The 24,606-nt window shown below is 44.2% G+C and overlaps 1 protein-coding gene across 2 annotated transcripts; it reads right to left on the bottom strand.

Annotated features, from left to right (window-relative positions):
• Positions 1–2,210: 2,210 nt before the first annotated feature.
• Positions 2,211–21,650, bottom strand: nr4a3 (nuclear receptor subfamily 4, group A, member 3). Of its 2 annotated transcripts, none has more exons than XM_034553588.1 (8): positions 21,529–21,650; positions 18,560–18,730; positions 13,810–14,642; positions 9,259–9,388; positions 8,401–8,564; positions 8,074–8,273; positions 5,754–5,932; positions 2,211–4,067 (listed from the first exon to the last, which is right to left on the bottom strand). In XM_034553588.1, exons 3-8 carry the CDS (start codon positions 14,638–14,640, stop codon positions 3,805–3,807), a joined length of 1,767 nt encoding a protein of 588 aa, XP_034409479.1. In that variant the 5' UTR covers positions 14,641–14,642; positions 18,560–18,730; positions 21,529–21,650; the 3' UTR covers positions 2,211–3,804. The 2 variants fall into 2 exon arrangements, with proteins under 2 accessions (XP_034409479.1, XP_034409478.1); XM_034553587.1 differs by lacking the exon at positions 21,529–21,650 and adding an exon at positions 17,598–17,679 and having other exon boundaries at positions 18,560–18,667.
• Between the last annotated feature and the right edge of the window lie 2,956 nt (positions 21,651–24,606).

Raw genomic sequence — 24,606 nt, 5'->3', positions numbered from 1 at the left:
ACCCCTCATCACTGAATAACACAGATTTGATAGTTATAATAACTAAAGGTCATAGGACAGAGATGGGTGAGTTGATTTCATTTGACATATTTGCAAAAGTGTTTTATTGTTTGTCATTTCCATTTAGCTGTTCACAGTTGATACCATCAATCTGGTGGAAAGAAACATAAAGTGTGATGTTTTTGTCTGTCAAAGAGAGAATTGGGGTTCCCCCAGCGCTACTCTGAGATCAGCCTTCGTGAGTGGGTCTATTGCATGTTTCCACTCCTCTTCTTCGGGCACCTTTTACCTTTGACATTTAGGCCAACCCCCCACACACTCTTCCCTCAGCGGCTGCTCCATGTAAGGGGCCACAGTCAAACACACAGTCCCCAGCTACAGGGGATTTCCCCTGGTGTTATACACATGTTGTGCATGTGTGTGTGTGTGTGTGTGTGTGTGTGTGTGTGTGTGTGTGTCTGTCCACTTCCAGGGGACTCCCAGAATCGCAAACTGAGGGGGAAGAACAAAGCTGACAGTGAAAGTCTAAATAGCAAATCATTAAAAAAAAAATTGGTTCATGTGTCTGCCTGTGTGTGTGTGCGTGTGTGTGTGTGTGTGCGTGCGTCAGAAGGACTCAGGTGCTATTCGTTTCAGTCTAATCCAGGAAGTTTGTCAGCAGGAGAGAAGGCCAGCAGGGAGCTTCGTTCCCTTCTTACCTCCTGCCTCTTACGTTTTTTGTGATCAGCACATCCTCATGGCTCAGTGGATAAAGACCTTTTTCACAGCGGACATCTTGACTTGTCATAATAAAAACAGAGCACACTAACATTAACGCTGACTTTGTTCTATCTGTTCAGTGTTCCAGAGAGTGTGACATTGAGACAGCATGCATAAAACCCTGAAACTAAAGCAGCTAAATGGAATTCAGTCGTCATTTATTTTATTGTTTACACCTGTACTTTTAATACCGTGACACGCCAAAATATCTTCTGTGAAAAAGGCCTATTCAGCTCACAACCTACTGTAAGTTTTTGTAAACCTGCAGTTCTCGCTTCACATGAACACATTTTGATAGCACCAGTCTTACAGGGGTCATTTTACATTTCTGAATGGATTAGGACGCAATTTTGCATTTGTGTGTGTGTGTGCAAATGCATTTGTGTGTGTATGTTCTAATGGGACCTCTAATTAAGACTCTGGGGGTATCTGATATCTGTCAGCACTGATCGATTGACCACAAGATTGACAGCTCACTGTGTGTTTGTGTGCGTTCATGTGCAAGTTTGAGTGTGTGTTGCAGACAAGAAGCAAAGCTCTCGGCTTCGTGGTTGTGTTTTTTTTAACTTGTCACTCAAAAATGCGTCAAAAGAAATAGGATGTTCATTTGCACACACAGCACACAAGTGCACAAAACCACACTCAGACCACTGCAGAACACGTGTGAATGTTGTTTTTCTGCTCGCTGAATAAAAATACGGAGACATCACAATTCCAGACAGATTCTTGTCGGACACGAAACACACACACACACAAAAACAATGTTTAAGTGTGCTTCCTGGTTGTTATATAAAAGCGTTTTGTGATTCTAGAATGCTATTCATTAGGAAAGGACATATTTCTTGGGAATCTGTATTCTATGTTAACGTCATAGCTCTTAAATGGAGCAAGTTAAACACTGTGCACTCCACACGTATATACTCACTCTGAACTTTCCTCCCCCCCCCCCCCCCCCACACACACACATACATAGTTAAAGGAGTGGTTCACAATTCCACAGTTACTATCAATCACCTGGCTGTCGGAGATACAAAGTGTGTGTGTGTGTGTGTGTGTGTGTGTTAGTGCTCGTGCTGTTGCGCAGGAGGACGAGTGAGTGATGGCAGTGACAGTATAGATGGCATGTGCTGTGAAATGTCACCATGGCGATCGATGGTGTTTAACGAGGCTGGAGGCTGATCTGGACCTCATGCTAACATGAAGCTGTCCTCGCTTCCCTCTTCCTCCCCCTTCTCCTTCTCCTAATCCCCCTCTATTCGGTGAGAGCCCACGGGTCCCTTTGGGGAGAGGCAAGGCCTTTTACCTGTCAAGAGGCTTTTGTGTCTTACCAGACTGACACACGTATTCAGAATATAATCAGCTACATTTTTCTACTTAAATGTTTGGATTCTTTTTGCATTTTGTGTGAAAGTCATATAATTACTTACAAATCAAAACAAAGGACGCAGTCGGGCAGAATAATCAGAACTAGTTTATGATTTCAAAGTGCTGAACAGAAAATCCAGTGAACCAAAGATAAAAGAAAAAAAAAAGATCAAACAGGAAACTCAAACCAAAGAGGGACATTGAAAAACAGCAACTTTTTTTTCTTTTTTGTTTCTCTTCTTCAAAAAACAATGCACAACTCGTACCACAATATTTGAAAAAGCTAAAAACACTTCAAAATATTAGTTTTGTATACATATATATATATATGTATATATATATTCATATTTATATCTATATAATTCGTTTTTTTCATATTTCAAACTGCCGCCGTGAGTGTGAGTGGGTGGTGGAGGCCCAGGGAGATCCCCATAGAGCCACAGTCTGAGACACAAACACAGGTTGAGCTGTTTTGACAGGCTATGGCAGCTCTTGACAGCTTATAACACACCATGCATATGATCCTGGCTTCTCTAAGCGTACACAAACACAGTATGCAACCATGTCCTCCACACTCTCACACGGCCTCCACAATAGAAACAAATAGAAAAAGAGCATGACTGCGGAATGTTTCACCCCTGGACATACAGCTATCTGTCGAGCACCCTCCTCTCCCCGACTCACGTCGTCTTCCAGGGGAGCAGGTAGGGTGTGTGTCTGTGCTTCTAGCCCTTCTCAGGGTGTAAGTGCTTCAAGAGCCAATTTCTGTCCATGTTCATTCCTCCATACTTCTACTCGACCTATGATTTCAAAATTAGTTAATTAAAAAAAACAACATACTAGAGCAAGTTCAAGTCTGGGTGACTCAGTAATCAATCGTTAGTGCACAGTATGACCTTTGCTGTCTAAAGCCAGGTGTGGACTGTCTCTCTTTCTTTAGTTACTGACAGTACAAGACATGTCTTTCGACTAAAATAATTTAGAGTTTGAAATTAAACCATTACTTCTCCCTTTTGTGGTGAGATAGCACTTAAGAAATTGCACTTGGAATCAAGAGCCCAACTCAACAGCCACTTCCATGTGTTTGTGAAAGATCGGTGTCCTGCTTGTCTATGCTTACGCTGTCTGACCTCTGACATTTCAGTAAATTTTCAGTATGAAAACGCCCCCTTGCTTTCTTTCAGCAGGAGGATGGAAAACACACAGAGACTTGAGTTTCACTGGGACATCGAACACAGTGACATCACCCCTTTCCTCTGCACTAAAAATAAATCCTCATATTGGATGAGTCAGGCCAAAACACAGATAAACAGTACTCATGAACCTTCTTTCTTTTTTGCTGGATGAGCTTCCACCCAGATGGCGAGAGGACAGTTAAAAGTCATTTTTCTGTTGTCCATCTCAGCCTTGTCATCCTCCCCCACATGAGAAAAACCGGAGTATCAAATAAAAAGTGGTAAAGCGTTTGAGTAATTGTCTTTTGAACTGGTGAAAAGCATTTAGTTGGTTGTCCTGTTGAGTGAAAAGCATTTGATTGGCTCTCTGCTCTGCATCAGTCAGAGTGGAGTGAGAGTCTCTCTGCATGTGTGTGCGTGCTCCTTGAGGGGGGAGGGGGTGGGGGAGGGGGGCGCCTGAACAGAACGTGATGTGGGTTTTCTCTCTGTGTGGTTAGCCCGGCTCTCAGTAGGGCAGAGTGTCCAGGAACCTGTCAATCAACGGAGGGGGCTGTACCAGGTCCTCCAGCTTCAGGTAGAAGATTCGTTGGAGGCCCTGGGTCCTCTGGGAACGGAGCTCTGCCCTTAAGCCCAGAATACGACTCAGAGGGGGCGCCACCTTGGATGAGGAGGAAGCAGGGCTGCAACCCAGGTGGTCTCTGAGACAACAAATCATTCTATTCTGCAGCTCCTCAACCCGCTTTGAGTCCTTCAGACCTGGGACTTGCTCTGTGGATGGACAGAAGGAGGCATTAGGAAAATAACACATTAAACAGCAAAAATAGCATCCACTGAAAAAAACACCCATAGAAAAGAGCTCATTCAGCTACATCTTCTTTTATATTGAATTCCACCTCATTAGCCAGTATAGCTAATGTTCTTAACTTGTCTCACTCACTACAGATCAATACAGTCTAACCTAATAAGCCCTCTGTACACTGACACTGTGCACACACACACACACACACACACACACACACACACATATATATATATATATATATATATATATATATATATATATATATATATATATATATATATATATGTGTCCGTATATATATTTGAACCAGCACACAAAGTGCACACAAATTGTCCCTGCAATTTAAGACATTGACAGAAACAAAAGTGTTCAACAATTAGCTGATTATTCGGCCCTGTGAGCAGCCAAATTAAATTAGAAACACACACACACACGCACACACACTGCTGCCCGTAGCAACTCCTGTGGCACCCGTACCCGGCTTAATGTGACTCTAACTCATTCTGCAGAGAACAGGGTGTCCAGCCCCCACACACAAACACACATACAACCAGTCTGCAGGGAGGCTGTCACTAAGACCAGTCTCACTTTGAGCTATCCATTATCTGAAGCTTATTTATTGTTTGTTTATGTGACTCTTTTGTTTGTTCTGTGTTTGCTGCCACAGAGTCACTCCAACTCTCCTTTCATGGCAGCTTTCAGACCTCTCACACACTCTCGCTTCCCTCTATTTCCCTATCCCTTCTTTCTCTATGTGCGCAGGCTCCCGGGGAGGGATCGATGACTGCCTTTCTGCAGGGGCCACTCTGAAGCGGTCGATCGCCTGGTGGCTCTGGCGGCTCTGTCGTGGTAGTGCTCTGTGTGCTTTACCGAGGTGGCAGAGAGCCACTGAGAGCGGCGCAGACGCCATTCCAGAGCTGTGCTCCACGGTGGGCTGGTCGATCAGGCACAGAGTTAAGTGCTCCCCCAGAGAGTGAGGATGGGGTTGGAGGGCTTAGACAGAGGAAGAGAAGGTGGAGGAAGAGGAGGAGGCGGCGGGGGCAGGGTGAGGTAAGGAAGATGAGCGTAGGAGGGAGTGGGGTTTTACCCATTACACACTTATATGGTGTCTGACTCTGACGTGAAAGTGTACAAAATGAAATGTGAACAATTAATTGCACAGCTCTCCTCTGTCACCTTTGGCTACATTTGTAATTGACTATTTCTAATGTACTTCACAGATCACAAAATGTTTGCGCCTGAGACGTGTGGTTGCAGACAGAGCTTTGACTATCCCTCCATTTCTCACACATGCACACTGATTAGAGGGCCAGGTGTGAGGCAGGTGCAGCAGGTGCTCCAGGATATCGGGTTCTTGTTTCAGGCAGAGATGTGTGAGAACAAGCATGCACATGTGTGTCTTTGAGCGTATGTGTGACGTTAGTGGCTGGATCCACCTGATCACTGTCACATTAAATCAACCACAGGCGAAGCTCTGGATAAAGAAAAGAAGGTGGGTGTGGATTTGTATATCCATATATTTACGCTCGAGCAGCTTGCATGATTGACAATGTTTGTTTGTGGATAATGGTGATGATTTTTTGTGTCAACCTCATTTCTACTGTATCTTTTTTCTTCTTCTTTCTTTGAAAGTCACTGGCTTGTGTTTTTACCTGTGAGCAGTACGAGGGCAGCCAGGCAGGCGAAGGCAGAGGCGTCCAGGTTTAGGCTCTGGAGGTGGGTGGAGAAGTCCCGAATGGAGTCCAGCCACTCTCCGAACCCACGAAGGCACTGAAACCTGTGCAGCACCAAGCCATTACAGAACACCAGTTTATCATCCGACAGCATTGACCTGAGACAAAGAGAAAAAAGGAGATAAAGAGATTAGGTTAGATCTCTCTTCCAATGAAATGCTGCATTTCCTCTCATGTATTGTAAATATGGCTTGAGATACTGGGGCAAGGAAACAATTACAATAAAAACAATGAGAAAACCTGGCAGTATGCACATTCACACACAAACGGGATACACATCAAACACAGGCATGCAGCTGATTAAGGTTGTGTTTTCCAAATTATAGCATTTTAAAACATTCCTGTGTTTCCTTCTGGCAGGGCGGGGTGGGGGGGTTAGGGCTGCTCTATGTGTGTGTGTATTTGCAGATAGGTAAACTGCTTGGCTTTAATGTGCCCTGGCTGTGGTGTGCAGTGGAAACACAAAGCCTTAATGAGGAAATGAAAAGGCTTCTCAGACGCATTTAGACATCACACGACACACAACATCCCACTCCTTTACCATCGAGCAGAGAGGGAAAGAGAACAAGCAGTGAATGAGGGAGGACGATGACTAGTCTTTATTAGTGCCTAAACGAAGAGCTTGGCTTTCTTCAGAGAGCTAGAGAAGTGTTTTGTTGGAAGATCTCAAGAAAGGGCAAAAAGTGTGTGCTTGGAAAACAGTTGATAGATGACAGAAGAGAAGACTGAGAGACAGGAGGGATGGGGGGGGGGGGGGAACATGAGGAAAACTAGGCAGACAGGCTGGCAAACAAGCAGCCAGGCAGATGCACGCACACATACGTACACACACACACACACACACACAGCTGGATGTCTGCCACACATTCCACTCACTCCTGACTACACTGTCACCACGGTAATCAACCAATAACCACAGAAACTGTTTGGTAACGGGGTGCTTACGGCAATGCCGACCCAGAAAAGCGGAGCAAATTTGCTCTACACACACTGAGCACATACACACACACACAAGCACAGAGACATATTTTGCGCAGAGGTCTGCAAGGCATCTGAGTTCAGCACAGGGTCAATGTAAGGCTGTGTCAACAATGACATGGGAGTGTGGACCTCATCCGTTGCACTCACGGAAGACAGATAAAGTAAGACAGTGCTGTGTTTGTGTGTGTTTTCCTCTGTGCCGTGGGAGTTTGGCTGATAGGAAGATGAGCACTGTGTGTGAGCATGTGTGTGTTTGATAGAGGCCCCTATGAGTCCATCATTTAGCATGAGTCAGAGTCCCCGCCTGATCCCCCTCCTGCTGGGACTGTGATGCCACCACCCATCCTCTACCCACCCTGCACCTGGACCTGCACCGGGAGGAGGAGAGAAAGTTGGGATTCTACATCATCAATGTGCGTGAGTGTGTGTGAGTAAGTGTGCTTGAGTTTGTGACTGTGTTGGTTTTCTGCACGACAGCGCAGACAAAGGGATGAGCTTGTAGCCCAACCCCCGTCCTCCCCATAAATTTAACCAGCCACATGCCTTACGAGAACAGACTAGTAACCCGGGGCAATTCTGAGGCAAGGATGGGCAAAGGCAGTCATAATGGCACCACAGGTACGAGCCAGACACACACACACACACACACACACACCACTGGACGAATGAAGTAAATGAAGTCGATTCCCCTTTTTTTAATTTCAGTCAGCGAAATTGAATATGTATTTCCTTCCATAAAAGCCCTTTTCAGTTTCTCAGCTGACTAGCTTGAGATGGAATTGATTCTGTCAATTCACAGTTCACAACGTTAGCACAGTTTTAGTCCGCAGAACACACACAGAGCTCTCTGTGCGTCAGATATCAGACGAGCGGAGCGGAACTCTGTGGGTGTAGCTGCTGTCATAGCTACAGACTCCATTCATAATTTGGTTCAAATGGCGATTACTCAGCTCCACTCCTCCTACTCTGGATATGCACTGCAGCAGCAGCAGCAGCACACGGCTTTGCCAGAACAGCTACACCCAGTACTGTGATGGTAAAGGATATGCCGGATATAGCTGCCTGTGGATCCTGGGCCAAAGGAAGTAAAGTTTCTCATAAAGTTGTAGGTGTGTGTTTCAAATCGTGTGGAAGAAGTGTTAGATGCACACGTATGGATGGAGACTTATATGTTTCTACAGTGAAAATAAATGTACTAAAATTGTCATCATCCGCTTTTTGTTCTGCCACCAAACAGGCTGCATCTCCCCTTTCTTACCTGTGAGCCAATCGCAGGACAAACAGCTCCAGGAAGGCAGAGTCAATGAGCAGGCTCTGATCGTCACGTTGAAGCTCGGAGAACCCGGGCAGCCGTTCAGCCCAGCACCGCGTGGTCTCCATCGAGATGGTGAGCAGCCTGTAGAAGAGCTGGATGTGCTCGGCCTCTGAGGAGGAGGAAGGAGGGTCGGCAGCACTGAACTGTGAGAGAGAGAGAGAGAGAGAGAGAGAGAGAGAGATAAACAACTGAATAAACTCCTCAACAAGCCATATTTCTCACTGAACGCATTTTCTTTGACTAAAATGAAAAAAGGGGTTGTTGGGGTACCTGGCTGTAGTCGAGGTCACGGGGCGTGCAGTGAGAATAAGCCCTGAGCAGAGCGGAGAGCAAGCTGAGGGGTGGAGAAGGAGGAGAAGCTTCTGTCTGCAGGGGGCTCTTTGGTTTGGAAGGCAGACGGCCTCTGCGACCCTTCAAGCTATCAGTACGAACCACTGTGAACAAGATATGGAGAGTATACAACATACAATAATTAAGAGGTTGTTCCGTTGAATCTGGTAATATTTGCGCAGCACGCACAACAAACACTCCTATTCTCCACCTGATAGACTTGTCATCAGTACGTTTATAGCGGTAGAATTATGACTGAAGCTTTTATCACAGTAGCTCTCCAACCTTCCCACAATCCCTACACAGGAGGCCACTAGCCAGCAGATGGCAGTGGAGCTGTTCTACGGGGCTGCACACGGTTAACGGGATAGAGAGGTGTGTGTGGGTTTGTTTGCATTTATGAGAGTGAGTGTCCATGTGCAGGTGAGAAATGGGGGCAGTGTGACTGCATCACATGAGCAATACAGCAATACAGCAATATCAGATGTGACGGCACACAGGTAGAGAACGTGTGATCATGTCTGAGCACCTTTGTGTCTCTTTCAAAGCTGGATTGAAGAGTTTAAAAAGTGATGGGCACTAATTAGTATAATGTGTATTCTACTTTGTCCCTCGACCAGAAACAGGAAATGTTATTGTTCCATGAAAGTGTGTGATGTGTCATTACCTGCCTATTAAACCTTGATAGCAGAAACAGACTTCTGGACTGGAGGTCAGATGTGTGTTGCACTATGGTGTGTGTGTGCTCGTTTGTTTAGACAGTGGGTATCAGGTGTCTGGTCACTTTGTTTCTCTCACCTTCCTTCACCATGCCGACACTCAGACACTTCTGAAAACGGCAGTATTGGCAGCGGTTGCGTCTCCTCTTGTCCACAGGACAGTTCTTACTGGCCAGACACACATACTTGGCGTTTTTCTGCACGGTGCGCTGGAGAGAGAAGAAACAGACATTCCGATAATCAGCCTCCAAACACAATCAGCCACCTACTATTTGATTTGTTTAATTCAATTTCAGTTTTTTTTCTCCTTCCCGTCAAAGAATGAAAACAGAAACTCGCAGGTCAGATTTTAATTACGCTATGAAAGGCGCCGTTGACATCAGTATAATTAGATAAAATTAATTTTCCAACAAGCCTCGCCTGCAGGAGGGACAATTTTATTAGCGCTGGAGCTGACAATGGGGACCGAGCGCGTGGCGTGCCGAGGCGGGTCCCGCGAGACTGGAGGACAGCGGCCGTAAGAGCTGCATGATCAGATTGTTTGTGAAGCTCGTGGGTCAGCTCATGGCACCTCCGGGGCCTCGCGCATCGCGCCTCTCTCAATGGGCCCCGCGGGAGCTGTTTTCTCCTCGGCTGGCTCGCGCGATTATTACTGACCTTATTAAAATGAAATCAGAAACGGGCCACGTGGGGGCCGGGTGAGCTCCCTGCTTGGATGAAAGACAATTTTAACAGAGTAGCCTATAGTGAACGCCTGTCCGCTCGGTGCGCGTGCGCACCAATGGGCCAATCCCGTGCGTTTTTGGAAGGGAGTTTAAGACAAAGTCAACTGCTCTCAGTTAGAATAAGTGCTCTAATAACTAAATGAAAACGTCCCTGTGCAGAATTAGAGGCATTTTCACAACTATACACAGTTTCGTCATTTAGCCTATTATAGTGCAGTGTGCAGGAGAAGTGCGCAGTTTGTTAATTTTTCTTAATATAAATAAATCACATATATATAGTCTCCGTGCTCGTGTCGCGGTGAGACCCCCCGGGGCATGCTGCCAATCTTTACAGATGTCTTTAGATTAAAACCTTTGCCCGGGGTGCAAATACGTTACAACGATATGACTACAATTACACTATAATTACTGTCATTTGCGACGTGTTTACATTTAAACGTTGTCATGCTGGGACTTCAGTAGTCTACTCATACAACACAGCACCAGAACAAACTCAACATTAAACAAACGGAACACGGAAAGTGTCGCAGCTTCACCTCTTCTTTAACGCCTCTAAAACACATCAAAACAAATAAATCCAATTAGGAACCCCTCGCGCCACACATGCCCGCGCCCCCGGGAGACCAATAACACACCAATTATTCCATATGCTGCGGCGCGAGTGCGGAACTGGCGCGTAATGGGCGCCAGCGCCGGATGAGAGCCGTTGCCATGGCACCGCAGATCGCTCTGAATGGATCCCTCTCATCCCTTCAATGGTCAGTGACCCATGCGCGCGGGGATAAGTTAGTTATGGGCATTAATGTGTTTGAAGGAAAATAGTATCCGTTTAGTAGGAGGCCGAACTAAACAAAGCTGCATGACATTTATTTACACCTTCACGACATCGTCACATCCTTCGTGTCATGCCGTCCAACAGAGCAATTAAAGTAACATGATTGAGTTCAACTTTTTGCGAGGAGTGATACTTTGAGGTTTTGATTAGGGGTAAACTTGATTCTTTTGCAAGAGAGAGCTTGTGTTTTTTCAGCACCGGATTGTGGGTTCAAGGGAAAGTGGTGTAATGAGTGTACCTGCTGGGTGAGTAACTTCTTCCCCTCAGTGATCTCAGGGCCTAATTTATGTAAAAATTGGTTCCAATAAAAGCCTGAGTTTGAAATGATCAATTAAGGTTCTGATAAATTAAGCTGCATGAGCTGGTCTGTCTCCTGTCTCTCTCCGCTGCTGTGTGTGTGTGTGTGTGTGTGTGTGTGTGTGTGTGTGTGTGTGTGTGTATAATAAATTAAATGAGCTGGCCTGTCTCCTGTCTCTTTCCACTGCTGTGTGTGTGTGTGTCTTTATGTGTGTGGTTAGGGCTCTTGTGACCTTGCTAGAATTTCTAATAAGCAGCGTGGGGCAAGACTGGCGTCTCAGAGCAGAGACACAACATATCAGAGCTAATACACTGTAACTATAACTAGTCTCTGGTAGTCAGATGTCAGATCAAATGATCTCAATATGGTTAATATGTGTGTGTGTGTGTGTCTGGGGGGGGGAGGGGGGGTCTTATTATGTTCTAGTTCAATTAATTGTATCTGTGTTGTTATTTATGTTAGTGAATTTCAATTTGAGGGCAAAAAAAGATCAATTTAAATTTACAGTCAGAGTTGAGGAATTAGTTATATGCACTGAAAGCACATTCACAAACGCACACGCTCACAGAAGCTCACATGCTGTGGGAGTTATGGGGGCTGGATGGAGGCATGCAGTTGCAGATTCTTGACATGTAATGTGCTAATAGCCTGAGCTTAAATTAAAAGCCTTTAGGGACTTTGTTCCCCCTTCTCCTCCCTCTGTCTCCTCTATCCCCTCCAATCCGCGGCTTCTTAATCAGAGGCAATCTCTCTTGTTCCGTCTGTAGAGGAAGTGAAAGGGTGGTTTGTAGTTAAAGATCTGAGATGATTTACATTGTTTAAAAAAAAAAAAAAAAACTGAACTTTTAAAACCTGATTCAAAGTGCAAAGTATTTCTCCTACACAGATATGTCTGTGTGTAGGTATTTAACTGGTTGCATTTCCTAAATTAATTAAATGTTAAACTTATATCCATTGAAGTGATTTAGTCTCTTCCACCACTAGATTGCCACCTCATGTTTGTGGCTTGCATGCTGTGCAAGCAGTGCAAATAAGAAATGATGTGCCATGAGCTGAGCTGGTCGTGTGTTTTAACTTAGAAAAGCACAACTAGAGTATAATGGGAGGTGCATAAAACACGTCACTTTTTAATAGTATTTTTTCGTCCAGCATAATGTTTGTATAAACCCAACAGCTGTGATCTAGTTTTTAATTTAAAAAATAACAATAATATGTATATAAATATATATGTATATATTCTGAATAGGTTTCCTTAATTAATGGAAACCAGTGAATGGACTTCATTATTCTGCAAACAATAATAAATACAGGAGAAAAAATAAATATTTGTTTAAGAGCTCAAATTAATTCACAGTAAAAATGTGCCTCAAATTGCACTAATGACATAACAACAAATTACAGCAAGCCTCTACTATGGTTTAATGTGTAATAACCATTCAGGGATAATTAAATGTAATCAGGAAAATATTTTTAGGGGACAATAAAACCATCAGGATAATGGAGGCAATGTGCCTGATAATATGAATATGAAAAATAGCAGATGTTTGAAAGGCATGTTTCAGTTTCTGCTGTTGCGTCCTGGATTCAGGTTAAAACAGACTGAAAAACATGTACACGCTATATTGTATGAATTTGTTGCTGTGTGGATATGTTGTGTGCGCATGGTTGCATCTGCATGTGTGTCTAAAGGAAACATAGTGGGGTTTGAAAGGGGGCTGAGCGCAGCAGCAAGCAGATAGCCCGCGGCCTGCAGCCACCAGACACTGCTTTCGTTAATTACTAAATAAAAACTAATTGTGAAACTAATTGAAAAGAAGGATAATTCATTTCCACCTACCAGAGGCATTATTCAATTACCTCTGTTTGCCCACTCCTTCTTGTTGTCTCCTGTCTCATGCAGCCAATACGATGCTTAACAAGTGTGCCAGAATATGTTTTAATTTAAAAGACTGTGCAAATGACTTCAATGACTGACTGTGAGTTTGCTGTTATGCGAATGAGGTGTACCACATTCACGTGTCAGAGAAGTTTGTTATTATGTTATGTTGACTAAGAAATGTCACTTGGTGATGTTTAACTTGAGTTGTGTGTATGAGCATGTGTGCAGTAGGATCTGAGAAGTGTGCTGAGAAGTGTTCTATTTTAATCATTCGACGGACCAAATCTCAAACTGACTCATATCATAGTTAGTAATATGTCAGGGAAATATAGTCAATTGCGTGGCCACCGATTCACCACAAACACCCTGAAAGGAACTTAAATTTAAAAGAGGATTCCTTTTCCACATTTCCCCCGTTTGTCTGATTGAGAGTGTTTGTGTTTTTATGATCCTGTGTTCTCACCTAACACAAGCAAACACACACACACACACACAGCCCATGCATACACACAAGTTGCCGACTTGGTTGCTGCGAGAGACGACCCTTGTGGGTGTGTTGTGCTATCACTATGACTCTAAAGACGACGTAGACGAGTGCAGAGTGGGAACGAGGCAGCCGCAAGTAACACGTTGAAAATCAAACAGTTTGCAGCTACTCCAAAGACACTGGGCGATATTTTAAGGTGGAATGTTAGTTGTGAATGTGAGCGTGTGTGTCTGTTGGTGGGACTGAAGCCACAGAGGAACAAGAGGAGTGGGTGCTTTAAAATACTTTTAGCAATATATAGAGGAAAAGTAGTTACTTCAGAAATGGACAGAGACATTGATGTAGTTTTAAGCTTTGATGAGGCCTCCTTTTAAAAAAAAAAAAGTCCTATCTGTTTTGCTTTTACCTTGAAGAAGCCCTTGCAGCCCTCACAAGTGCGTACGCCGTAGTGCTGGCAGGCTGCATTGTCCCCACACACCGCACAGGTGCCCTCTCCTTGGGGGCCACGCGGGGGAGGCGATGGCAGGCTGTCTCCTAGTAGGGGGCCACAGGGCCCAAGAGCCAGGGAGCGGAAGGCCAGGCTGCTGCCCCCGGCCCCGCGGTGGAGCTGGTACATGGGCTGCTCCAGGGGTGGACAGTGAGGATGGGAGACAGATGAGGAGGAGGAGGAGGAAGAGGAGGAGGTGCGAACAAGTCCTCCACCCAGGCTCTCGTAACCGCTGACGCTGCCGCCACTGTGGGGAGGCGAGTGCTGGTAGAAGTGCGGAAAGCGGGGCGACTTGAGGGGGCACGTCTCCAGGCTGGAGCCCAGAGAGTGGTGGTGCGAAGGAGGGGCCAGGGGGTGCTCCTCCCACAGAAAGGAGGTGCCAGGCTGGGGCGGCAGGGACGGGGTGGTGGGGGTGGATGGGGGAGACTGTTTAAAGTACATGGTGGAGGAGGACATGGCATCCAGTGGCGGAGCAGTTGGGTAGCTCTCCTCCTCCTTTTTGATGGGCCTGTGTGATGGCATCTGGTAGAGACAGGAGGATTTGGGCTCGTAGCTCCCCTCCACAAAGACATTGAAGCTGGGTAGGGAGGTTGTGGCGGCGGCAGAGATCTCTCCACCACCAAGGTCCAGCTTGGTGTAGTCAGGGGTCATGAGGTCAGAGCTGTAGCTGTCGCCCTGGTAACTGAAGGACTGGCCAGAGTAGGCGGAGCCTGGAGGGGCGGGCCCGTACTGAGCCTGCACACAGGGCATGTCTGCCAGGAAGACAGAGGACACATGTAGGTTAGAGCTGCGTGGCACATTAGACCACATGTATTCCAAAGGTTTTCAATCAAACGCATTTTATTGGTGTTAGTAAAGTACAGCTGTACGGCAACACATAGTCAATGAGGAAATAACATATTAGTTAACTATTGATTTAATCAGAAAAGCAGGACATCAAGAGGGAGATTGCGGACAGAACACAATTGGAACAGCCCTTCAGTAAATCTAGAAGAAGAAGGCCGAAACATGCAGGTAGTGCTAAACAGTGTCAACAATTAAACAGTTTATGACTAAAGGTTTCTGCACAGCTTTATTGGAACAGGCAGTTTGTTCAGCTCTTGAGGTGTCAGAGATTTCTAAATGTTATAAAAGTTTTCCGAATGCACCTTTAAAGGAATATGAAAATCTTTCCATTTACTGCCATTTACTCAATTTCCTGTTTTAACACTTCTTGCACCTCGCCGAATAAGTATAAACATGCCGATTCTCCCAGTTAGTTCAGTAAGAGAAGCTGCAGTTCATCAGTGCCCAACTCTGAGAAAGAAAAAGCGGTAATACCAAAAGCTCACAGACCGAAATGCTGAAGTACCTGCAACCAGGGTTTGTGTGCAGTTTGTGTTGCACATGTGTGGGTGGGTGCACTCTGGTTAGTCAGATGGCAAAGCAGATGAAATAACATTAAATAATAATGTAACCCCATGGTCGGGTTGGATGCTTGCTGCACAACCCACACACACACTCACACGCGCACACACGTGCAGGATCAGATATTTCCTTTAACTGCTTCACAGACGCCAGTCGTTATGTCTTGAGTTGTTCCGCTTGATTTCATTCCGTCACAGCAGCAGAGCACCACCTCATCATCTCTGTTTGTGTGTGTGTGTGTGTGTGTGTGTGTGTGTGTGTGTGTGTGGACAATATGGTCTTGTCTTATCAAACCCCTTACGTAATACTCTCCAACTGTGTGTGTGTGCATGATGAGTGTGTGCGGGCGTATCAGTCATGAGTGTCAGCGCAGCCAGGGCTTCGTGGTGTTTGCTCGTCGCTCCTGTCAACACAGCGCAGCTCCCATTGACGCCCGGCATGCGCGCGCTCTGCCGTAATCGCCCTCGTTCAACGCGCGTCATGTTTGTAGTCAAATATGGGACACATCGAGTCCTGCTGTTGTTATAGCACTTACAAATACCTCAATCCATCCGACGCACTCGGTCAGGCACTCCCCCCCCCCCCCCCATCCCCCCCACACACGCCCGAAACCTTCGTTGTACATAAAAAAGAGTTTTCAACCCTTTCCCAACCAAATCACCCCACATCTTCCGCTTCTCAAGTGTATTGGTCAACTAACGTCTTACTATAGGCTAATAATAATACCATTTAAAAAAAATAGCCTACAACTTTTAGTTTGCGGTGATACATGCCTAATAGCATACCGTGCACGAATGTCAGTCATGGCGAAAGCAGACTGAGTGACGCATTCACTTTATCTGCTCGAACACAATTAAATTATTCCTGAGGGGCAGCCTGCGTTTTGGCTGTGGGGTTTCGAAGAACAAAAGGATGACTCAAAGCGTTAATTAAGGAAAAAAGGGACACTCATCGATTTATTTATTTATTCTTTTATTTATTATTTCTGTGGTTCTAACAAGAAGACAACATGTCAAAAGAGAGCTGACCTCTTAGACTTGACCTGGTGGGAAAAAACATCGAATAACCCTGTAATTAATTTAAAAAAAGAATCCGAGCCTAAAACAGCAATTTTCTTTGGTAATATCAAACTTTAACTGTAAATTATTTCTTCAAAATCAAATATTGGGTATAGCAGACACAGCATGTGCAAAAAATCTACAATTTATTCCAAATGGGAACATTAAGCTGCAAGATTTGTGTTTAGATGAGGATATGAGTCAAGCTGAAACACTATACTGTACGTGTGCTTGACATCATGACGTTTTTTTTCTTCTTCTCCTAGTGACCAGCTCTTCAACCCACTTGGAAAAAAACACACATGGGCGTCATGGGGCCTTTCTGGGCTCTACTTAAAGTACTTTTGCAACTGATTAGAGGCATCAGGGGAAGGCATTTAACCATGAGAGGAGGAGAGTACAGTGGTGCACTTTGTGGCTCTGTGTTGTGTCAGCAAGGTCAAGCCTCAGATCAGAGTTGGGCTTTAGTATGTTTGGGTGCATGTATTCAAGACTTATTACACCTGTAAAAATGCAGTATTTTATCAGCAGCTATATGCACAGTCAATGTTATGTGTTAAGTTTATATGCCTGAGAAGAGGTGAATGACAAAAAGAGAGAGGCTGAGACATTTTGTAAAACAAATATATGCCAGACCTATTGATTCTTCAAACTGTATATTTGTCTATGTGTGTGTGAGGTGAGGAAATATGCTTTTGATGACTTGTTTTTTCACACCTACACACACACACACACACACACACACACACACACACACACCCACACATGTTTTCATTAGTAGTGATGTTCAAGATGTCAACATGAACCTGCATGCACTTATTCTGACAATAACAGGAGCCCTTATGAAAAGAACCTGTAAAACCACTAGTGTCTGCAAACATCTCATCCTCTTTGGTGCTTTACATGGTGGTGTGCCTAGCCTTCACTCAGTAACACACACACACACACACACACACACACACACACACACACACACACACACACACACGCTCACAAGCGTTCACCTTCTCATCATAATCAACAATACAAATATATCTGTGGAGCATCCTTATTTTCATGCCACTGAAGCTAACTTGTGGTAAGCCTTCTACACTCCAACAACACCCTCAGATTGTCTTTATTAGCCTACACAAGCAGGTGTGTGTGTTTGTGTGTGTGCGCGCACAAGCAAGAGGACAGACAACCCAAGCAGAATCAGACACAGGTGGTGCAGCATTGAGGCGAAGGGAAACAGTCTCTAACCTCGAGGTGTGCATTTCAACTGGACAAACTGCAGCTGTTCCAATAACTGAGCGCGCTTGTTCATTGTCAGAATGCCATAGATCTAACAAATAAAAACATTAAGTTGCAGACACAAATACAAAGTCACAGTATTTATTTTCTCAGTGAATTACGAGATAAATTGGTTGAATTCAATTCAGTGGCCTTACAGAATAAGTAAAGTGATTTACATAAATATGATAGGCCCACACAAAAGAACTCTTACACCACTGACTATATGATAAATATCTCTCATGTTATTTTTTCATTATCATGTTTTCAATTTAACCAGGACAGAAATGATATTATGTGGAGATTAATTTGGCCAGGATAAAAATGATAGGCCTAAATAAAAAACGTATGTAACTGAATCAGTACACACATATAATATTTAGAGGATCAATGTCTATGACCAATGAGATTCGCCCCCAGATTAAGGTATGACTGGTCTCAGAAGTATTTTTCTCTAATTATTGAAATGTCGGTTGAGTTCGCAATTACCAGCCGACACACAATCACTCACCTACACGAGGGCACACGAGCGGACAACGAAAAGATCACAAGCAAGTTCATAATTGTTTTGGATTTGCTATTAATTTTTTTAAATACGTATACAAAAGTTAAAATGCAACCTATTAGACACGTACACTCTGATTTAACCTCTAAGTTGACAATATAGTTTTCGGAGTCTGTTGGACATTTCTTTCATACAATAATACCCCTAAACATAACCACACACCTATCACATCAAATAGGTGCACAAAAACAGACCTACACCACAACAGTCTCATTTACGCATCAACTGAGGAAAGATATTATGTGAAGAAAGAAAGAAAGAAAGAAAGAAAGAAAGAAAGAAAGAAAGAAAGAAAGAAAGAAAGAAAGAAAGAAAAAAAGAAAGAAAGAAAGAAAGATGACATTGAAAAGGAAGGGATGGGGTTTACCTGGTGAAAGAGCTTCGCGCTGAATGGTGCTGAGTGTCCGGAATTGGGGGCTGGCGTGGCTGCGGCCGGGACAGGGCTTCTGGAGCGGGGAGGAATCGGCGGGCGTCGCAAAGGAAGTGTCCGATCGCCGGTGCTCCGAGCTCGGCTGGGCGCACTCTTCCGAACCTGTGTCTGGAGGAGAGATGTCTGGGTTACCGACAGTGATGTTGCGACATGCTGAATAAAAAGGTAAGGACCGTCATCTCACTTTGTGGTCATCGCAAGGCAGCAATATAAAAATGATATCACACTTGGGGTTCAGAATATGGCTAATCGATGTTTACTATTTTTCCGATAAGCAGACTTACTTCACACACTTCATTAAGCACATTTCTCCAAAGAGGTCGGACTTTATAACATTCGTACAGTCAAAACATTTAAAACCCAGAAGAAAGATTGCTTCACTTTTTAGACTTGATGTCGCGCTCAAAAAGAGGAAAACTATATTTTCGAAAAATATTATCTAACAAATAAAGTGAGGAAATCGGAGGAAAAGGAGCAGAAAGATGAAAAGATGCCAGTTGCATGAACGCTAAATATTTACAATAATCACTGACAATCCATTGGAAGGCAAAGTAAAAGGAAGATGTGCATATTAAAATGAAACCAACGTTGGCATTAAATACGTGCTACAAAGAGAATATTATGAACCACTTTTAACTCATTTCAAGACTTAGACTTACGTGGGCGACCAGTTTCATTCTAACACCACGCTGTGCTCTATTATTATTATAACTAAACCGGGCTCAAACTGTAGACAACTTCTACAAATACAGACCTACAAAAGTGACAAGTTGTATAAAAGCGGTATTTGCTCCAGGCCATCGGGTTTCTTGTCTCTGATCACCACCGTATTCGCCTGCTCAGGGTTCATCCAGATTGCACAGAGAAATCCTGAAAGAGTCGGACCTGAAACCGAACCAGTGGGCTTGTGTGCGCCGTGCGCCTCCGACTCCCTCACTGCAGTAAAGGGCGCACCGTGGCGGCCGGATTTCAAGGCACAGAGCGCCCCCTTTCTGTCACACACTCCTATAAACACACTCTCTCTCTCTCTCTCTCTCTGCTAGACACACAGACCCTCAGGGATATACGGTCCTTATGAGAGACCACTCGATCTCCGAGTATGCGTCTCTACCGACTCTCGGCGCTCCAGGCACCTGCAGCCTGCTGCCATCTCTTATCTGTGTGTCAACAAATCAAACTGCTCCGCTTGGTGGTGGAGAACTTTTCTCCGAACTATTATAGACCAAGTCTGAGAGAAAACGTGTAGATGACTATTCGTCACAGAGTCGTCAAATGTATTTAAAGAAAGAAAGAAGACGAAGCAGAGTAAACAAACAAGTCAGGCTGCATAACACCTTTGATTTGGGTTGGTTTTGGAACACGCTCAATAGTGTGTGGAACTATTTGAGGGCGGGGAAAAAAAAACTTTACACCAATGAAGCTGTTTGTTTTTGGTAGTTTCAGAAATAAGATACTCCTTGATGTAAGCCAACATAGCCTCATTCTTTCAAAAGCTTAAGAAGTTGAGTGTGCGTACACGTGCTCTTATCACAGCCGGTGTGAAGGGTTAAGAGAGTGAAATTAAAATGTTCACTTAACTAAAAAAGGGAGAACAAATTAAACACAATCTGCAAAGTGAGACATTCGCTCAGTTTTTCCTTCTTCTTCTTCTTCTTCTTCTTCTTCTTCTTCTTCTTCTTCTTCTTCTTCTTCTTCTTCTTCTTCTTCTTCTAAATGAGCAAACCCTCTCGCTTTCTTCTCAGACCGAGCCGGTCGGTGGCTCACCGGTAACCAAGAGAACGCCATAAGAGCTGCAAAGCACGCGCCCCGGAGCGCCGGTAGCCCCCGGTAGCCCATTGCACCAATAACCCTGGACAGCGCGAGGCTTCCAGCAAACAGAGACAGAGAAAAGAGAGGACATAAAGGAGAGACCAGAGAAATATGTGAGTACTGTAAATCAGTCCTGAGAGGGAGACTGTCAGAAGTCCCCTCGTGCGCGGTTGCGTGCGTGCGTAAACCTGAGTGTGTGAAAGAAAGAAAGAAACAACCAGAAACAACCTTAATTCAGCAGTGGTATAGTTGCTTATCACACATTATTAGCACTAAGCCTTACTTCTGCTATATAATATAGTGTCTGTGTTGCCATCAGATGCTTCTTGGAAATACTTCACAGATGGCTTCAGAGATTTGATGTGGCTTTATGGTAAACAGCCAAGGGTATGTTTCTGCGATTAATGGGAGGAGAAGCCGTGTCCGCAGAGACAGTAGACAGTGAGACAGCTGACATCTCACACTATATGACTGTTGTGTGGAGCTTTCATCCGAAAGGCAAACCATGGGTGGAGAATCATAACGCTGTATCGATGGTCTAGTGACATAAACACAAACCCGTATCCTACAGCATGCTGCGTGAACTCATAAACAACAAAACCCCTCAAATACAACATTATAAGGCAAACCAAAAAATAAAACCCACACATGGCATGCAATCAAAGAGCGTTAACTCTCCTCTCTCTCTCAGCTTCTGAATGTATAGACTATTCTCCACTCAGACCATTAGTGCGCCCGACTCCACTATTCATGTCAATGAGAGGCATCTCATTTCCATGACAACCAGAAAGGATATGATACCTCCCAAAGCGTAAATTAAATTGAAATGCAGCGTAATTTCTCTATTTGGAGACACCACACATGGACACACGGTACGAGCAGCGTATTAGAGTTTGACATATCAACAGGTTAGACGCACCAAGTTGGACAGACCAGACACCGATTATTATAAAAGAGTATATATTCATATCTCATATATGATTTAAGGTCGCCCAAATATGAACATGCATACACACAGCTAATATATGTTTTGGTTCTGTATGAGTCCGCGCTATACGGTAGAATATCCGAGACTCATTCATTCACAGTTTACTCACTTGTTTGCTGTAGCGGTTCCGTCTTTACATGTGGCAATAACCTCGCATGAAGTATCCCATTTCCATCGAGAATAATCACCAAGAGTCGAAGTAATAGCGAGAAAAATATATATATAAAAAGGTAGGGCTATTATTACAGAGGACCAGGATACATCGGCGGCAGAAAGTTTCGTCTTCTCACTTAAAGTAGAAAAAACATTACAAATGAAAAACTCCCGGATATCTGGAGTGGGTCTTCGTCCGTTCCCCCGAGTGTGTCAGTGCTGATGGGTGCTTTGCAAAGTGTGGAGTTGTAACGCGGGTTTGTTTATGCGCGCCGTCTGAGGGGAGAAAGTAAAATAGTGCATTTATGTGGGCTCTGCCTCCACATAGAGCGGCTGGTATGCGCTACGTCAATGTGACGCCATGGGAGAGGTGACGTCACTCACTCTCTCTCGCTTACTTTCTCTCTCCCCTTCAGTACCAGACACATAAGCCCCGCTTTGACTGCGAGAGAGAGAGAGAGAGGCGGAGACAGGATCAGAGAGAGAGAGAGAGAGAGAGAGAGAGAGAGAGAGGCGGTTGGTTTGATGGTTGCAGGGGAGGAAGCCGATGGGGATCCGGTGGGCGAACTTGCGCTATTACTCTTACTGTACATCTTTTCTCATCGTTATAATTGAAAGTAAATGTAAACAACAAAAGATATCGTAATAATAATTAGCTTGAAAAAACTACTTACCATAAAAAAAGAAGAATTGAGACATGTAAGAGTTCAGTTTCACTAAACACTTATTACTTAATATGACCATCAACGTTCTGTATGAGAAATGTAAGAGTAAGAGTGGTGAAGAGTAACTAAGTACTGTTTTGCACAATTTCTAGTGGATACATATTTCACAATTTTCAATGTAGGACTTTTATGTGTTATTACAATATTAGGTATAGTTATTGTCTGCACTTCCTGGGACAAATAAGCATGCCTGTGTTCAATATAGATAATGTGCCTTAAATCCACAAAGGGTATTTGTCTTTACTTCTTACTGGCTATGTTCATGACCTTTCTTTATTTCAAGTTATTTAGCAATTTTGTCCATTGTCAGGTTGTGAAGTGAAATGATCTTATTAGATGATTTACCCTTTTCCCAATACAAATCAACGTACCCTAAAACCACACAGCGGTGTCCAGCCTTATTCTGTCAAGATATTTACACACCTATTGTCAGGGAAATTGCAGTGGGAGTATTTGGGATTATTTTTTATCTTATTAGTAGGATCAGTTTTCATCTAAGAAATTACATTTTTAATTTGTATAACGAAACCTTATTTGTTAAAAAAAAATGTTTTATGTGTGATGTAAACATAACTTTTTATTTGCTCCTTGTGTTTTTTGTTTACTAGATAGGCTATGATCTAGCAAACGTTCTACAATACGAAGATAATGTGACTAAATTGACTCAGTCGTGTTTAATCTAATTAATAAATAATAAATGGCTTTTGATTTAGGAATACTCTCACCAATCAACCGGATAAGGCACACTTTACCGGCCGACGGGGTTTGAAAGGGAGAAGCCATCGTCCTCACCAACCTCAAAATTAAAAACTGCTCCCGGAGCGGCTCAGAACAAGAATTCACATCAGCCAATCACGAGGCACGCATTTTCCGGTAAACGTCCTAATTCTGACCAATGACGAGCTTCAAGGGGGCGGGGAAGCCTTGACGCACTGAGGCTCGTGATTGACGCAAGCCTTGTTACTAAAAATAACTGGCCGACGGAGGCAGAGTGAGATAGCAGAGAGCCCATTCATTGTCCCGGGGCGGGCCCGACTATTTTAACGTTGCGTTTGTGACCCAGCCAAGCCAAATATAGTCGTAGACTGGTATTTTTAGGCGAACAGCGTGTCCCCTCTTTCATCCGCCAAAAGCTACCTGTGCGATATAGGATACAGTGAAGTGAGCCCCGGCTCCACAATCAGCACACTCAGAGTTAACCTGTTATTCAGTAGGAAATAGTTTTACAGTCAGCTGATACAAGCGTCAAACCCAGAGAGGAACCGACTGCTCACACCTTCTCCCTTTACCCGGGGGACAAGGCTGGAAAAGCGGGGAGTGAAAAGACCGTAGACCTTAAGATGTGTACGCGTCGGTCCGTCGAGCAGACCCAGACAACGGGCTGTGAATGGGTCGCAAGCTTCGCACAGCAGCGCTACTTCTCCCACACCAGCTGAGCACAGACTTATTCTAGCTGAGGACCACTGGGGATACGACACACAACTGTAGGCAAGATACACTTCTGCTGCAGGAGAAGTTTTTTTTTAATTAATGGAGAAAAGTTATAGGCTAAAGGCAAATACAGCCGTGAAAGGAGAGTGTGCAGCTCGTGGTAAACTCACTTGAACCTGTCTGCCCTGGGAAATCCCTCTCGATGTGTTACAGCCCTGTTTGAAACACCACAACATACAAGGACAAGACCAGTTTATCTCATTCAATTGTGCACTGTAATGTGAACAGCGTCCCACATTCCAGTTATGCTAAATGAGTGTGTAACATGCTTGAAGAGTGAGTGGTGGTTAATGCTGGAGAACCCCCGAGGTCAGTCCCACATGCCCGGATCAGCTGCAGGGCATGCAGATCACATGCCACCAGGCCCTGGCTGAAAAACAAACAAACAGACAACAAAAAAAAAAAGGTCTTTGAGTGACAGTGGATTCATTTGTAGTTATAGTGCATTTGAAATGTTCACATTTTCACACTGAAATAGTTGTCAATAGTTTGTATTGTTTCTGTCATCGGATGGGTTCTGAACACTGGTTTGGTTAAGTGTAAGGTGCATTAATTGCAGGTTGAATATTACACCTTTCATTGCCCTTTAGCCCTCTGATGTATAGTTCTTATATATTTGTCTTGTGCCATCTTATAAGGACAGTTTCAAGACATTTAATTGTTAAGTTGATTTAAGTCCATCCCGTGGCTTATTAAAACGTATCCAATAGGCATAGATCACAAGTTCTTCTTCATGTCTGTGCTGTTCTCCCTCTTTTCTGTTCTAAATCCGAGCCATCCAGGGTAAGAACTTAAATATGAAAGCCCCATTTATTTTA

Source organism: Cyclopterus lumpus, chromosome 16 (assembly GCF_009769545.1).
Source record: "Cyclopterus lumpus isolate fCycLum1 chromosome 16, fCycLum1.pri, whole genome shotgun sequence".
Lineage (NCBI taxonomy): Eukaryota > Metazoa > Chordata > Actinopteri > Perciformes > Cyclopteridae > Cyclopterus > Cyclopterus lumpus.
The sequence above is the reverse complement of the archived record's forward strand: the minus strand, read 5'-3'. Positions and strand labels throughout refer to the sequence as shown.

Coding starts and splice junctions, on each gene's coding strand:
- nr4a3 (XM_034553587.1), bottom strand. CDS start 17,661: ATGAACAAGCGCGCTCAGTTATTGGAACAGCTGCAGTTTGTCCAGTTG. Junction 14,643..17,597: donor GTTGAAATGCACACCTCGAG/GTTAGAGACTGT, acceptor TCTTCCTGGCAG/ACATGCCCTGTGTGCAGGCT. Junction 4,068..5,753: donor TGCCCTCGTACTGCTCACAG/GTAAAAACACAA, acceptor GTCCATCCACAG/AGCAAGTCCCAGGTCTGAAG.